General features: G+C 47.0%; 1 protein-coding gene across 1 annotated transcript in view; it reads right to left on the minus strand.

Annotated features, from left to right (window-relative positions):
* Nucleotides 1-17,125, minus strand: part of FAT2 (FAT atypical cadherin 2) — a 59,622-nt gene that overhangs the window by 23,091 nt on the left and 19,406 nt on the right. Inside the window, exons 4-10 of the mRNA XM_026858311.1 lie at nucleotides 12,807-12,868; nucleotides 11,658-11,969; nucleotides 10,809-11,019; nucleotides 8,264-8,403; nucleotides 6,248-6,523; nucleotides 5,588-5,798; nucleotides 555-4,607 (exon numbers count right to left, since the gene is read on the minus strand). Coding sequence (XP_026714112.1) covers nucleotides 555-4,607; nucleotides 5,588-5,798; nucleotides 6,248-6,523; nucleotides 8,264-8,403; nucleotides 10,809-11,019; nucleotides 11,658-11,969; nucleotides 12,807-12,868 — 5,265 coding nt within the window. The remainder of the gene's footprint in view (nucleotides 1-554; nucleotides 4,608-5,587; nucleotides 5,799-6,247; nucleotides 6,524-8,263; nucleotides 8,404-10,808; nucleotides 11,020-11,657; nucleotides 11,970-12,806; nucleotides 12,869-17,125) is intronic.

Here is a 17,125-nt window from a genome sequence, read left to right on the forward strand (position 1 = left end):
TATATATATATATATATATATATATATATATATATATATATATAGTTATTAAAAAATACAGGCAGGCTGCACATACATGTGATGTGTAAACTGACTGCACTGTTTGCAAGAGAAAAAGCTGGGTCAAAGAACTTAAATACAGATCACAGTATGTGTAAGAAAAACCTTCCTTTCTGCTGTACTGTTGCTTTTGTCCTTCCAACAGGTAATACAAATACACTGTCTTATTTATTCCTCTGTTAAGAAAGTGTAAATAAATATATCTACAGTACTGCATAATTACTTATATTTTTTAATTCATTTATTTATTTCCAAAGAAATAGGGCAAATCAGTGGTGAGATAGTTATTATAATGGTAATTTAACCACTGCAGTTAGTTACCAAAGAGGTTTGGATACCCCAAACATATTTAACTATAGAGTCCAGCTCATGACAGAGCTCAGGTTTCATCTGCTTCTGATAGGACTGTCAGTATAATGCTAGGTACAAAATCCTCACTTTGAAATGACACTCTGTCTTTGCTCATTCAAGATTTAAAGTCGGGAAAAACTCACCAGTTATGTAGCACGTGACCCGCCGGTTCTGCTCAGAGATGTCTGCATCGATGGTACTCAGCGTGACAACGACCTGTCCTGGCTCCGCATTCTCAATAACCGATCCTTTATAGAAATCTGAGGTGAACTGTGGAGCATTATCATTTTCATCAGAGACAGTGACCTCCACCAGGGTTTGGGAAGAGAGCTGGACTTTCCTGCCATGGTCAGTAGCCACTACGTAAAACCGATAGATCTCCTGATCTTCACAGTCCAGCTCTTTTAGTGTGGTGATCCACCCACTCTCACCATCAATGGTGAAGAGCCCTCGGAGATTACCAGATTCTGCTTCCAGACTGTAGGTCACCTGTCCATCATTCCCCATGTCCTGATCGTTAGCTGTCACTTGAATGACTGTGGTTCCCGACGGCATGTTCTCCATGACAAAAGCTTTGTAGGGATCTGCCTCAAAAATAGGTCGGTTGTCATTGACATCCTGCACTTGGATGTTCACAGAGACCAGAGAGACCAGCTCAGTCTCCTGATGTGAGCAATGAGCCATAACATCAATTTGGTACCACTTGGTGGTCTCATGATCCATGGCCTTTTTGATTTTCAAAGCCCCCGTTTGTTCATCCAGTATGAACACCTCATCCTTGTTACTTTCTGTAGTGGTTCCCTTCACCAGGCTGTATATGATGGGATTCTCTGCAAAAGCTTTGACTGACCCTATTTCTGATCCCTCTGGAAGATCCTCAGATGCAGAGAATGTATAAAGGGGCTCAGAAAACCTTGGCAATGTCACCTCCCTGGGGACAATCTGAAGATTTACCGGGACAAGGGAGTTCCAGTGAGGGGGTCTGCCATCTTCCGCTTTCACCTTGAAGTTAAAGGCTCTGTTTTCTAAACCAACAAGACTCTCCTTGACCTTAACAACCCCAGTGGCAGCATTGATCTCCACAAGGTCTTCTGCCACATCTTCCACGGAGTCAACAGAGTAAATGACATCTGCATTTGCACCTTCATCAGCGTCATAAGCCAGTACCTGGATGACAGGGGAGCCTTTGCTTACATTAGACTGGATGGACAGTGTGTACTCAGAGGCTTTGAACCGAGGTGGGTTGTCATTCTCATCTGTAAGAATTATTTTGACAGTGCAGAATGCCACCTTCCCGCCCCCATCCTTGGCCATGACTTTAATGGCAATGACTCTCTCTGTTGAATTTTCCCTGTCCAGTTTTTGGAGTGTGGCAATATGGCCTTTATTGTCTATGGAGAACTTCTCATGGGCGAGTTTATTTATGATGGTATAGTCTATGGTGCCATATGGGCCGCCATCTGGGTCAATAGCCAGCAGCTCAATCACTTTGGTACCTATCTCAGCATTTTCTGCCAGCTCTGCCTCGTACACATTCTGCTGAAAAGAGGGACTGTATTTATTGGCGTTTGTGGTGTTGATATACACAGGCACAATGCTCTTGAAAACTCCATCTGAAGCAGAAACCCTGAGATTGTAAGATGACTCCAAGTCCTTTTTGCAGCGGTTGAACATGGATATTATTCCAGAAGTGCTGTTGATAGTGAAATGCCTATTGTCATTGCCCGAGAGTATCACGTATTCCAGTCGGGTGGTGTCTCCACTGTCGGGGTCCAGGGCCTGGACTTTTATCACGATGTGCCCACACGTAGCCATTTCACTTACCTTGGCTTCGTACTGAAGCTGGCTGAACTCAGGGGGATTGTCATTGATGTCTGTTACATCTACGATTACCAAGGCATCGCTGCTAAGTGGAGGCATCCCGTGATCTACAGCTCTTACTTTCATGCGAAACTGTTGATTTTTTTCATAATCAAGTGCTTGAGCCGTTGTTATTTGCCCTGTGTTGGCATCAATACTGAAGAACTTGGTAGCATCTGAACCATCATCCAAGATCTGATAGGAGACCATTTTGTTTCTGCCTGAATCCCTATCAGAAGCAAAGAGCTGGACAACAGGGGTCTGTGCTGGCAAACTCTCTGAGACAGATGCTGTATAGATGATCTGAGAAAATATGGGGGGGTTGTCATTAACGTCCTCTACCTCCACCTCTACTCTGGCTTCTGAAAAGGACCCTAGAGCCGTGTCTGTGGCTCTAACGGTGAACGTGTGTTTTGTCTCTAGCTCATAGTCCAGCTGGCCCGTGACAGTAAGGACACCAGTTTTGAAGTCGGTGCTGAACAGTTTCAGGGAATCTTCTTCCACAACGTTGTAGATGAGGCGCAAGCCTTCAGGGCTGCGAGCCTGTATGTGGAGGATAGAAGTGTACAGGGGGATGTTTTCTGGCACCTTCACGCGGTAGTACAAACTTTGGAACAGAGGGTTGGATTTGTTCCTCACGCTGATCACAACCTCCTCCACAGCATGGAGGGGAGGCTTGCCTTTGTCCTTAGCAATGACTTGGAGGTTGTATTTATTTAAAGCTTGATAATCAAGAGGCTTCTTAAGTGAGATGTCTCCTAGGTAAGGGTCAATCCAAAAGTATTTGTAGTCCTCTGCAAATGAGTAGGTAATGGCTCCGTTATCCCCTATGTCTTTGTCTGTTGCTGACACCTGAAAAAGTACATCACCTGGCTCTGTGCCGTCCTGCACCGAGGTGTAATATGGCACATTCTCAAACTGCGGTGGATTGTCATTGACATCCTCTACATAAACCTTGACCGTGGCCTGGGACACTCTTGGTGGTTTTCTATTGTCCTTCACTTCCACAGCTACCTCATGCACGTCTTGTGTTTCGCGGTCAAATTTCACACCCTTGGTCTGGAGTACTCCAGATGCCTGGATCATTTTGAATCTTTCCTTTCCATTCAAAAGTGAATAGAAAAGTGGTTCGTTTAGCTGATAACCCTTGACCCCAAGAACGGTGAGAGTCTTCTCATCTGTAGAGTTCTCCATCACAGTTGCTGTATACACGTCTTGATCAAATTTTAAGCCTGTACCTTGTGCTTGAGTTAAATTTAGCTTAACCAGAGCAGTACTCTTATATAAGCCATCACCAGCTCTGACTGTGAGTTCACGGTAGCTTCCCAGGCCAGTAGCATTAAGAATGGAGATGAGACCTGTGAGTGGATGAATATAGAAAGCATTATCAAGGTTCCCTTCCATGATGCTGTAGGTCACCTCCGAATCTGCATCTTTTGCCTGCACTGACAAAAGCTCCATCCCTGGGTGGGCAGGTAGCAACACAGAACGCTCGTAAATGTCTTTGGAGAAGACTGGAGGTGAATCATTCACATCTTTAACATGGATTGTGACCTTGGCTGGCTTGGATGCAAATAAGCTGGGACTTCCACTGTCATGTGCATGTACACTGAAGTGGAAAACTGGGGTGAGTTCATAGTCTATATCAGCACGACTGGTCAGCGTCCCTGTGCTGGGATCTACTGTGAAATATTTCAGCGCCTCCGGTTCCAAAATCTCATAGACCAGCAGGGCATTGGAGTCTTGATCAGCATCTGTTGCATGGGTCACAAGGGGAGCATTACTTTCATCCAGCACCATGCTTTGTGATGGAGCATTCTCCATGAGCCAGCCAACGAAGGAAGGCTTAACGAAGATGGGCACATTGTCATTCTCATCTATGACATAGATAAGTACTATTGTGTCCATAAATGCTCCAGCCATGTTGGTGCCACGGACTTTCAACTGGTAAAAAGATACCTGCTCAAAATCTAAGCTCTTCTGAGTGGAAATAAGGCCTGACTGATAGTTCATGGAGAATACTCCATCTCCATTCCCATCTTTTATTTCATAGCTGACTGGTGACAAGCTTGTGGCTGAAACCTGGATCAGAGGAGAGGCAACAGCAGTGGATTCACTGATCTCTGTGATGTATTCGGCCTCTGGAAATTTTGGAGGGGTTCGATCAGATGGTCTAATGCGGACGTGTACTGTAGCAGAATCTTTAAGCTGGGGGAACACCTGATCTTCTGCCTTTACAATAAGAGTAAATCGCTCCTGCCTGGATGGGTCCAGTTTCTGGGCAACTGTAATAATTCCAGAATATGGGTCGATGCTAAAGAAACCTTCCCCATTACCTGCAAGAAGAGAAACTACAAAGTGAAGAATGCAGACACCCTATTGGTTTTGGTTTTCTGAAGCTCTTTTCCACAGATGTTCCTGATTTCAGACCTAATTAACATCTCTTTCTTTCACTGGGAGACAAGAATCTTCATTCATTTCTAAATAATTTTCATTCTAAGAACAATTAACCCATCGAGATCTACAAGCTAGCTTTTAAATCAATCAAAACGTGAATTAGAGATAAATACCCTTCTAATTTGAGCATATTTAGTGTGGCAGAGCATGGGCTTGAAGCTTTTGCCTCGTGTGCAGAACATGGTAGCACAGACTGTACTAGTTTCTTCAAGCCCTGTCATGCTTATAATTACCAATACTTCAGGAGCAATTAAATTCCTCAGTCCTTGATCTAAATTGCAGTGAGAAAGATGGAGCAAAGGATGCCTTGTCTCCTGCAAAGTATTTACGTGCTAAATAGTGTGGCACAGACATAAATACTTCAGTTTTAACCTTTAGAGTGAATGATAAAATACCTGCCTACTGAGCTTATATGACCCAAACCCACCATCAACCAATGCTGAGAGAGTACTCATCATTCCTCAAGGAGGTATTTCTTGCTAGAATTGGTGGAAGTGATGACGACTGTTCTAGGAGTTGGAATATTTTTGCCTATCAGTTGAACAGGGATCCCTCCCTCAGTTCCCATGGATGAGAAGAGCAGATTTTAAGGTGACTAACTCATCCAGTCACATTTTTTCTTAGACCAGCGACCAAATATTGAACTGTCTTCTAAAGGAAGGATGTTAACATTCCATAACATGGAAATTAGTTGTTTGCTCTAGATCTTCTCTGGATAGGACAGAAAACATATTTTAGAGCTGTGCAGCCGTTTTCTTTGCAACAGGTAGAGAAAGCTGATCAACTGTCTGGCCACCAGCTAGAGGACAGAAATGCAGGCATGTTCACAGCCTAAACTGTATCGTTACATGTCTCTCACCTGCCTGAAGGGAATAGTGGATTTCAGCATTGGCTCCTTGGTCCTGATCAAGGGCTCTGACTTGTATAATCTCTGTGCCCACCACTGCCGAGTCCAGCACTTCTGCTTCATAATTGATGCTGCTGAACTGGGGAGGGTGAAGGTTGCAGTTCTCCACATGGATGACGACTCGAACAAAGTTCCTCTTGATGGGGACCTCCTGGTCTCGTACCTGAATGACAGAAGAGCAGGTATGGCCATGCTCAGGGAGTGGGCAGTCTTGCCTGCACCGGGCTTCTAAGTAGCTGATCAGGACTCTTACAGAAGGTGGTGTTTTTCAGTGATACCAATCCCTTGGGTGGGAATGAGCCTGTAAGTTTCAGCACCAAAGCTCAGTCTTGAACTTGAAAACAAACATTAACAATTATTCATGGTGCTTTCTTGTATAAGAATCCAGTGGCCCTCCAATGAAATTAGCAGGTGATGGGCTCAACACATGGTTAGAAGAAAAGAGGGTGTTACCTAAATTTATTCAAGATGGTTATAGAGTAAACATTAACACCCCCTTTCCTGTTGTTCTAGAGAATCCTCCCTCAAAGACTAGAACCAGTTTTAATTTCTCCAGTGACCCATATACCCTGTCCAAGCTGATGGACTCAGCAGGGTTTGGCTAGGACTCACCATCACTGTTAGGGTGTGCTGAGGCATGGGCTGGGAACTGAAGCCTTCTGCTGTTGTGAGGACCCCGCTGCTTGGATCCAACTGGAAAAGTCTGGTGCTTTTGGGGTCCACGCTACCATGGATGGTGTAGATGAGCCCCTTGCCTTTGTCCTTGTCTGTTGCACTGACTTGAAGGATTTCCCTTCCCGAGGGGGTATCTTCAGGAATCCTCACCTCGTAATGGCTCTCCAGGAACTGGGGACGGTGCTGGTTGATGTCAATCACGTGGATAAATGCCTGTGGTGGAGACAGCACAGTGAGGGCAGCAGGGACATGGGAGAAACCTGATTTATGCAGCCATGTAAAATCTCAGCTACCAACCCCTCTCGGGTGTAGCCATGCTCTGAGCCTTGTAACCATCACAGCTTTTCAACTTCTGGAGCTTTGCCATCCACAGGGGCTGGGAGCCCTTCTGTCCTTCTCTCCAAGGAACTCCTGCTATGCTTTCCCTTAGACATTTTCAGTTTGCTTCCTCTCATTTTTTTTAATACCTCCAATCTGGCAAGCCATTCAGACTGAACGTGCTTGTATTTGGCACACGGAGTAACCATCACAGCCTGCCATGGAAATAGCAGTTGCTCAGCTGTGGTGCCAGCTTTGCGGGCTGGTGTCTCCACAGCCACTGGCCCTCATCAATTACACACCAGAAAGCTGACAGAGAGGGGATGTTTGGCAAAGGAAGAGGAGGGGCTGGCCTATCTCAAGAGCAGCACGTGTAGGGAGAACGTATGCCCTAGCAAAGTTTGTGGTCTGCACGTTTTAGCCAAATCTTCCCCTCTGCATTTGACAGCAAACCCCTGTGAATGGCCTGCCTGAATCCTGCCTGCAAAGTCACCTAATTTCTTCTGTTTGGCCTCCTACCCTGATCCCCCTACTGATGTGTTCACTGCATCTTAGGAAGTCCCAACCAAGTGTAATAATTTGCTTCCTCTAGCAAACCTGAACATGCCGTGGGTGTTTTGCACAAGCAAGTATTCTGACATCTGCTAGCGGCCTTGAGTGCCAAAATAAACGTAGGCATGAGCTGCAAGGTGGCAGGGAATGCACACCAGGCAAGGTGGGGCTTTGTTTGTTTATTTGGAACAATACTTAAAGATATTTGAGATAGCTAGCCATCCATTAGCATTGCGTTTCACGGGAATGGTAGTGTTGCTCACTCATCATACCTTGCAAACCTCCACGGTGAATTTCCCACGATAAGCATCACTGAGGGGTGACTCACATTCTATGTCTTCCTGTGCAGTGAGGTCTGGATTTTTGGTTGCTTACGTGTGGAGAAAATGGTCGGTGAAAGATCAAGCCCTGAATACCCCTCCTGAGGGTAGGTAAAGATGGGCAAACCAGCCCTTTTAACTGGGGCTCAGGGACATGCCCGAGAGCAGTGTCTCCTTTCACCAGTGCTTGCTTTTCATGTGGCAACTCAGAGGACACAGCATCTCTGCAGTTGCTCCACCCACCCCCTGGCTCTCTGTGCTGATATATTATCAATGATAATTGACCTCACCTCTTGCAGATCTGTCTGTGATGGCTTTACGTAGGCTAGCAAGTCCCAAGAACACCTCTTGACACAGCACCGTGAGCCCAAGCCTGATCTAACTGTGTATGCACTTCCCTTACATATTAGCATGTTGTCCCAGTTATGTTGTAGTTCAGCCTGAGCCACTGAGAGCAAGCTGAGGTCTGAGTGTGTAAACTGCCACCCCAACTTGGCTGGTGGCATAGAGTTGTCCTTGTGTGCTAGTTGTGATCAACAGAAAAGGCCCAGACTTCCCTAGACCATTTATTTCCAACAATATTTTAAAAAAGCCCAACTTAGCTTGGTACTTAGGAAATACTTGGGTCACTGTGTAATTTAAGATCACAGTGTAGGGAGATTCTTGTGCCTGGCACCTGATCCAGAGCTCAGCGGAGTCAGAAGAAAGACTCCCTTTGGCATACACTCACTCTAGATGGGGTCTCTACTAAAAACAACGTTACCTGGGTTTTGATGGTAGTAGACCCATCAGTGACTTCTACTGTCAGATTATAGCTCGACTTCTTCCTTGCATCGAGGGCTCTTGCAATGACCATGCTGCCTGTACTCTTTTCAATGTCAAAATCCATGTCATCATCGCCACCTGGGATAAGGGAGAGAGATGAGAAAAGGAAATGGGTGGACAGTTACACTTAGACTTCTGTCTGGAGCAAGCTGCAGATGCTGGCAGCCTCTGCAGGGGAAGGGATTCTAGCAGCTGCCTGGAGTTCCAAAGGATGAGGATCTCCCCTCCAGACTCTATACACAAACCACATAAGGAGCTCATGCCCAGCCACAGATATGTGGCATGCCAGGCAATATACCTTGAATGGGGTAGGCATTCACTTCATACCTCTTTGGCCACAGCTAGACTGGAGATGGTGCCACAGGTGAAGTTTCCCCCAAATCTGGAAACTCAATACAAAATGTGATAGATGGACACAGGAGATAGGGAGGGTATGGAGAAGCTTGACAAAGAGGTAGTCACAGATGGTGACAAAGGAATACAAAAGGGAAGGTTGGCTAGTTTGCAACAGGCACATTTGAACATTGATTTATTTGCACAAGGTCTCCAGCTATGCAGCATCACAGATATCACGGATCAGGGACCTGAAGGGCTGAGCCGCAGTCTTGCTGGCTTCCAATTCAAGGTCACACCATGGGCATATCAGTGATGGTCTTCATTGCCACAGTTGGGAGCCTGTGAGCTACCTGAAGAAGACCAATGCTCGAACAGTTGGGGAGGCAGACGGTGCTTCCAGGGTGAGCAGAGCCTGTTGCCTCCAACCCAGATGGCTGTATAGTGCAGGGAACCGCAGGCCTGAGCAGCAACGCAGCAGAAGGCTTTCCCTCATGCCACTGCTGTTCAGCCCTGGCGTGGTAGCTCCTTTCTCATGCCTCACTTGCTGGTGGCCTGTTAGTTCTCCACTGCGTGTGATACACTGCTATGCTGTCCTAAGCTATGAAGAGGTAGAAACAGTTTTCTGCGATTTATCCCAGGTCTCAACTTTTCCCTTCCTGGCTGCTGGATGCTTGGTATTCTGCTTTATTCTCTTACCATCTGGGAAAATCTTGGCTGGTTGTTAAATTACACATTTTCCCTTGTGGGAGAAATGCAGTGGTTGCCAGCCATCTGGACCACCATTTTCCTGCTGGGAAGGAGACAGAAAGAAGCAGAGACAGGAAAAGAGAGACCCATGGATGCCTTTCCCTGAGAAAAGACAGAAGGGCTCCCTTTGCACGGTGCCAAAGGGAAAGAGGAAGCCCAGGAAAAGAAAGATCTGAAGAAAGATGCTGCTTTGTCAGAGTTTTGCAGACACCATCAACCCCAGTGACAGAGCCTTTGTGGGCTGGGAAAGGCAAAGTTTTTGAATGAGGTGCTGAAGGCTCCTGGCTCTCTGCATCTCTGCTTGGTTACCAGTGACTGTGATGCTTTGCTTCCCTAGCAGGGAAAATGAAACCCTGTCCTTTTCCACCTGTATAGAAACCGAGAGTCCCGAGGAGCACTTGGTGCACTAGAAACTGGCAGGGATGAGGCCAAGCATACAGGCAAGCACTCAGCAGGAAAACGATGAGATAACATTCAGAGGAATATACCGTTAATTCTGCACACCCAAGCAGACACTACTATTGCCAGGTAAAACTTGCACTGATACTGTCTGCTTCTTGTAGTATTCTATCTCTTGTTGCTTAATTGTATTTATACACCATTATCCCTGCCCTAACATAATGGGAAAAACTATTCACTCAATTAAGGCTTTTTCTGACGAAGGCAAGCCCTTCAGGCAATGCCAGGGAAAGGCTGAGCAAGGCAGATTGGGGCGCCACTTCAAAACACCAAATTACGTGAGCACAATTGGCCCTTGTTGGTAGGACCAGTTCTGCACACACGCTACTTGATGAGTCCCCTGGGGTGACAGCCCACATCCCCTCTGCCCTAGCATCGTGTGTCTTAGAGGAGGCTCTAGAGCTCCGTCACGTTTCATGTCTAAGAAGTCAGTCATCTGTGGGATGCTGTGAGGTGGAAGGGAGAGCCCCACCAGTTAGGTCAGACCAGCTCTTTGAGGAATCCTTCCCTGTCGGCTCCCTGTGAGACTATGGGCTCAGCAGGGAGGGAGAGACAAGGGGGTGTCTGCAAGACCCAGCCAGACACCTGGATCCTTGCAGACTGTTTTACCACAACCAAGTGTCACTTGATTCTCGGGAGGAGCTGGGGCTGGCATGCCCTGCCTTTCACGCGACATCGGAGAACACCTCAAACACTGGCAAGTCCCAAAATGTCATTAAAAAAGTGTGTTAGATAATTGCACTTGGCACGGGAGCCCTTGGACAGGCAGCTTTGTCTATGGCTGTTTAAGCGTTTTGGTGTCTGTGAGAAAGCTTTCCTTGTAGCTCACCTACACCTAAAGCAAACAACTTCATTAGCTCAGGCATGCGAGTGCTGAAAGCCAAGGCAGCTGGGGCAAACGCTCCCAGACACACACTGCTGGTTTAATTTCTGTGTCTCACCTGTGATATTAAACCACACTTGGCTGGGGCCCATTTCAATGCTGATCACTCCCACCATATGGTTTACAGGATCTGTTTCCATCACGGCAAAGTTAAAATGAGGTTCATCGAAAGCTAGTGGCTCTGAGGAAGGGCCAGGCCGGGCGACCCAGCTGATGTGAAGCCGCACATGGGAGGAAAGTGGTGGGCTGCCGCCGTCTGTTGCCTTGACCTGCCGGGACATGCACATGCAGTCAGGGAGAAGGCTGGTTTAGCCCATGGGAGCCCCATGAGAAGCTGCTTCTCCCACCCTCCAAGGAGTTTCAGGTCCAAGTGTGCCCAGAATCCCACAAAACATGACCCAGTGGCCCAACTTCTGGCTGCTTCCAAGGTAGAGCCACGCAACCCAAACTCCTCTTGACCATCAAGGAAATCTGCCAAGCTCAATCCACAGCAGAGACCTGGATCACAAGCCTCATTGCAAGGACCCAAGTGTGGAAGAGCTTTAAAGCTCTATCCAAGCTCCATGGCCTGATCAGACTGCCAAATGGAGCCACTGCTGAAACCCAAAGACCGTTCAGGTTTGGGTCCACATCCATAGGGTATCATGGATCACTGTGTTCATCTCTCAGAGTGGGTTGGACAGCTAAATTTTAAATTTACATTCCATTTTTAACAGCTTCTTACCTTATGCATTCCCCATCATTCCCTCACAGTTTCTCTCCCGTCTGTCCCACCCAAGGACTCCTCCCACTGCTGCATTTTCTCTCTCTCTTTCCTTCTTTTATCTTTTCTGTTTCTGCAGCCTTTCCTCTTTCCCTCTGCACCCATCTCTTCCCATTGGCTTTCTCTGTTTCCCTCTCCTCTCACCGTGAGTATGTTGTATTCAGAGGCAGGAAAAGCCTTCCTGGAGAACACCATGCCAGTTGTGGGGTTGATGGTGAATATCCCCTCCTCCTCCTCCTCGATGGTGTAGGTGATCTGGCTGTTCTGGCCCTGGTCACGGTCCGAAGCGATCAGCCTGTAGACCGGCAGTGGTGTCTCTGAGGCCTCTCTCTCAGGGAGCTGCACCATGAAGAGCTTGTGGGGGAAACTGGGGGCATTGTCATTGGCATCCAGGACTTGTATCACAACTCTGCTGGTGGACTTCAGGGCTGGCTCTCCGTTGTCAGAAACAGCCACCTGCCAGCAAGCAAAGGGAGTGGGTGACAGAGCTCTCTGTGGTGACCAAGGACATGAGCAACCAGGCTTCATCCTGATGGGCAGTGACTAAACCGGGGGTTTTGTGTGGATCTGCATTTGTATCTCAATGTTTTCAGAGGCACTGCTCCTCTCTGAAGGGTAAAAGCTGGCGGCTGCAGCTGTGCATGCACAAGGTTTGTGCATGCACAGGGAGACGCGTCTGCAGGGCTCCTGCTTGCCATCGCTCCGGGCAGTGGGTCAGATTGGTCATTAGGGGTCACACAACCGAAAATGTTTGTATTGCAGCGGCTTGGCAAGTTATCACCCATCCTCACTTTGCTGTGCCCGTGCACGCTCCCAGCATGTTGCGTTGCAGGGTGAAATTTATTATCCTCAATCACCCTGATAGAGTGAAACATCTCAAGATCCCTCAAATGTAAATATGCATAGCTAGGAGGGGCTGGGGCTGGGGGCCTGTAACACAAACCTACACAACAATGTCTGATACAACGAGATAAATTAGGGTGGATTTCTCTGGCTTGCTCTTTCCCCCGTAACATTATCTATCCTGCTAGAGGACAATTCCAGTCCTCTTCCTGCATTCCCACAGCTTCCAGAACAGGCCTTTTGCTCCAGTCTTCAGTAAGGAAATAATAAACCCTGCAGTACTGCTGCAGCTGTCTCTTAGGGCAACACAAACCATTTAATTAAGTTTCCCAGCAGTTGGGAGCTGATGGGATGAGATTCTTTCTCTGTGCTCCAACTTGCAAGGAAAGCTCTTTGAGGACTTAATACACTTGTAGGTAAATAAAGCTAATTACAATCATCATTACCCACCTCTAGGATATGTTCAGCCTTGTATTCTCGATCCAGCTGCCGTGAAGTTGTAGAAATCAGACCTGCCAAAAAAGAAACCCTTTGAGCTCCAAGAGTCGGCATCCAAGGAAAGCCAGGGCTGATCAAATCCCCCCGTGTCCCACATCATCCTGCCCGCTCGTCCTGTTTCAGGTTCCCTTTGTGATCGAGGAGAAGGACAGATATCCCCTGAGGGCAGGTTGTCCACTTCCAGTGCAAATCCTTGTGCAGAGGTGCTGCTCTCTCACCTCTGACTACAGAGGCCACAGAGGAGGGTGGACACCTGCCAGATGCCTACATCAGTTGAGGGTTGTCAAGACATTTGGTGGGAAAGGCTGCAGGACCATGAAAACAAAACTTTTCTTATGCCTCTAAGTAAGAAACATTCTGCATGTGCTGGCACAAGTTTGGCTCCTTAACAAGTCTCGACTCTTATGTTCCCTGTGCTGAACCTTGCTCTTTGTACTTTACAGTGTTTTGACAAAAGCTTGTCTTCTGTCTTGGGAAATACCCTTTATTCTACCACTGGAGCAAATGCATTCAGGCTAAAAATAAGGTACGCAGTCTATAATAATAGTGGTATATTATTTAAGCCTTGCTGAGAGACAGGATGAATATTCTAACAATTGCAAGATTTGAGGGATTTCTAAAAAATACACACTAGTTTAACCACAGGGAATAGGTTGGCTACAGGAGGGAGGAATTGTGGCTATAATAGACTAGATTAAACAAAATCATCTTAATTGCCTCTTTTTGGCCTGTCAGTGACGAAGTTGAGTAAATGCAAGCGTGGAAAGGATGGAGTTGAGGCTTGTGTTTCCATGTCTGGTTTGATAATAGTCCTTATCAGGTGCCTTGACTCTTCACCTTTGGGGAAAAGCAGCTCTAGACCATTTTCACAACTGCTTTACAGATGAAGTTGTATGTATAATACACAATTATCTGACAGTCATCAAGTCTGACACCTGTGAGTGTTTTTGTCCGTTCCCTGCATCTCCTGCTCCCAGTGGTCGCTGTTATCATGGTGTTTTTTCCTCGTGAAGGGAGGTCCTGCATCCTCACACAAATGAAAGGCGGGGTGAATTTTCCTGACCACCACAAGCAGTGATGCAGGCTCACGCTGCTCTGGGAAATGCTTTGCATGGGAGGCAGCGTGCATTTGCAGCGGTGTGAGCACGTGGACTTGTGCATCCCGAAAGACTTGTAAATCAGAGTTGCATGAACCCATCTCAACTCTCATTTCTAGTCCGACACCAGAAAGTTTTAATTAATAATATTGTTTTCAGTTGTATTGTACTTTCGTGTATTGCTGTCTGATCATGATAGGCAGGAGAAAATTTCAAATGGCTGCAGGTAACACGGGGCAGCTGAAGGAGGGAGCAAGGAGCAGCTGCTTGGAACAAGGCTATTATTAACTGTTTCCACTTGTTCTCTGGGATTATTCGTATTTGGCACTAGCCGCTGCACAAAACACTTATTTAATGCCTTTACAATCATAAATCAACACTCCTTAATGTGTTATGACAAGATGATTAGAAAGACTCTTTGCATATATGTCATGGATTTTTTTTCTTCTCCCTAATCTTCCTTTTGACGTCTTGGCAGGTGAAGAGGACTCAGCAGTGGCCTGAGAGCACACTGGCTGAGGAGCTTTTGAAACTCTCACAGGTTTGCGGGAGGCTGTAGGACTCCAATAGCAGCAAAACTCTTGATATGCATGGAAGCGCTCTTTTAATGGGGGCCTAAAGGAGTCACTGCAGCAGCATTTCACTGAGATCTCTGGTACGCCTGTCCGCGTTGCCAAGAGGTTGGCTAGAAGAGGGGAACAAAGCCTAAAACTCCAGATACCTTAGAGGATGGTTCATAATTTTGGCCTAAGAAGCCCACAGGACACATAGCTAGATACCACTTGGAGCTGCCCAATACCTGTGTGCACACTTGGGATATTTCTAGTCTACCAGATTGCAAAATTCAGTTGCAACAGACTAATACCTTGTTTGCACTTGGCTACTGCATGCAGCTGATGGAAGGTAACTTAAACCACTCTGAAGAGATTATTCGGATTTGCCTGGCCACACCCTGAAATTCTTTCATGACCTAATGATAAAAATGAAAGAAAACAGGTTCGTAGCCCAGCTTTCTACAGCTGGAGAGGGACTGTAGTGAAGGCAGTGTCTGAAGTGAATGTCTGTGCCACTGGAGATGCTCAGATCTCCTGGGGAGTAAGAGCTGACTGCTCTGTATCACAGACCTGTACCATATCCCAGCTGGGAGTCTGACAGATGGCATTTTTGGGTTTAGCTTCGTATCTGTTGAGCCACAAGTCAAAGGGTTGGCTTCTCCTCCCAGGTAAACTCCCTCTGTCCCTTACCCTGTGCCCAACTGCAGCTCCCAGTTCCCCACTCCAGAGTGAGTTACCACTCTGCCTTGAGATCAGACAGCTCTTGTGGTTAACGGTTAATCGCTCTAACTCCGTATGGAGCCGTGGTGCTGTGCGGCTGCCAAGGTGCACAAACTGCCAGCACTGCTCACACGGCAGTTGAGCACCCAGAGACAGGGAGACGGGGATCGGACGTGGTGCTCAAGAGAAGCCAGCTGGAATTATGCGTATTTTTATATGTTGCTACTTGGTTATACACTCTGTGAAGCCAGAGGGCTAAAATGGAAGTGGAAACTGTTATTAAAGGGGAACTGCTGTTAGCTTTCATGGCCTGGAGAAACAGTTCCTCGGTTCTTTCTGCTGCCCCCTCCAAGGACCTGGGAAGTGTGTGTTTAGTTTTTAATGAGAGTGTTTTGCATGTGCATGTGCACACGTGTGAGTTATCAGTGCAGTCCCTGCCCCTCTGGAAAACACCAACTAGCCCTTTCCACAGGACTTGCAATTGAGTGGGTGTCCTTTATTTGTATTCTTCTATGTGGCCCTGAAAATTTCTCCTGAGTCCTACAGAGACTGGACAAAACTGTCAAAGGTCCTAATTGCACTCGGTCAATTAGCCAAGCTCTGCATTCACCTGAAGGTCCAGAAACAATCCTTCCTTGCTTGCATACAGGCAGGCACAAGCTCTGCTCTTGCAGCCTATCTACACACAGCAATGGGAAAGGATTGTCTGTAATTCTCCTGCTTGCTGCCTGGAAAGGGGAGAGAGGAAAGCTGGTCGTGTTGGAACAGGAGCAGCAAAATTAACAGCACATTGTTGTTAGGGAACAAAAAAAATAATAATAACTTCTGCTGGCAAGATCAGCGCTGGGGTGGAGGTTGCTGGCCCCCTGCCCTTGCTGCAGGGAGGAAAATCTAAGATAGTTAAAATAGCCAGAATCAAGTTTGCAGGCACTGGGACTTTCACAAGAGCCTGAGAAGGGAAGAGGTTGTTCTCCTGAAATCCTGTTTCTGTTGTCTCACTGTTGCTTCCATTTCACCTTCTATTCTATTTTCTTCTCCTCCTATCACCTCCCCTTTTGTTCTCACCATGCTTTGCGCTATTCCATGCTCAGCTGGAGCCAGTGGTACATTGGCTCAAGGAGCAGCAGTCCAACCATCCCTCAGATTTAAAGAGCAGGCTGTGTCTGCATGTTCTTCCATGCAGAGAAATTCAGGCAACCACAGGCATCCTGGGGAAGCCCGTGGACACTGACACAGCAGGAGAAGCACCAGAAGAACAAGCACTAGATAAGAGCTGAAGATGAATAGTCCAAGGTAGAAAGATTCTCCAAACAGTCTTTCAGCAGCATGAATGGCTTTGTCCTGACTCTTCCTGCCACGAACTCCTGATTTCTCTTGGTCCTGTCTGGACTGGAACCCCCTTCATATCAGGGACTGCAAACCCTGCACAAAAGCTGAAAAGCTTTCCAGCAAAAGCGTACCCCAAACCCTGCTATTGCCCCATCTATGTGTGTGTCTATCTATCTATCTATCTATCTATCTATCTATCTATCTATCTATCTATCTATCTCCTACAAACACTGCTCTGCACCAGCTGCCAGGCTGGGCTGGAGAGATTCCATTGCCAATGGCAGAAAGCTTTCATCTTACTGCACGGTTTTATTCTCCCTTCTCATTAGCCTTTCATTTATTTTCCCTCTTTTTCTTCACCCTCTTTAGGGAATTGAGATCTTGAAGAGCTTCGAGCCATTCTGTGGTAGTTCAGGGATGCTGGAGGAGACAAGCCCTGCTGAGGGACAGTTATCGTGGCCATTCCTGTCTCCCTTGCAAGGCCTCAGGAGGAGAAGTCAAGCGGCTGTGCTGGCCAATCCACCCCTGTGTTGAGATACTGGATCAAACACAGAACAAGCTTGCTCCAGGA

The sequence above is a fragment of the Athene cunicularia genome (genome assembly GCF_003259725.1).
Source record: "Athene cunicularia isolate RWA chromosome 13 unlocalized genomic scaffold, athCun1 chr13_part1, whole genome shotgun sequence".
NCBI lineage: Eukaryota > Metazoa > Chordata > Aves > Strigiformes > Strigidae > Athene > Athene cunicularia.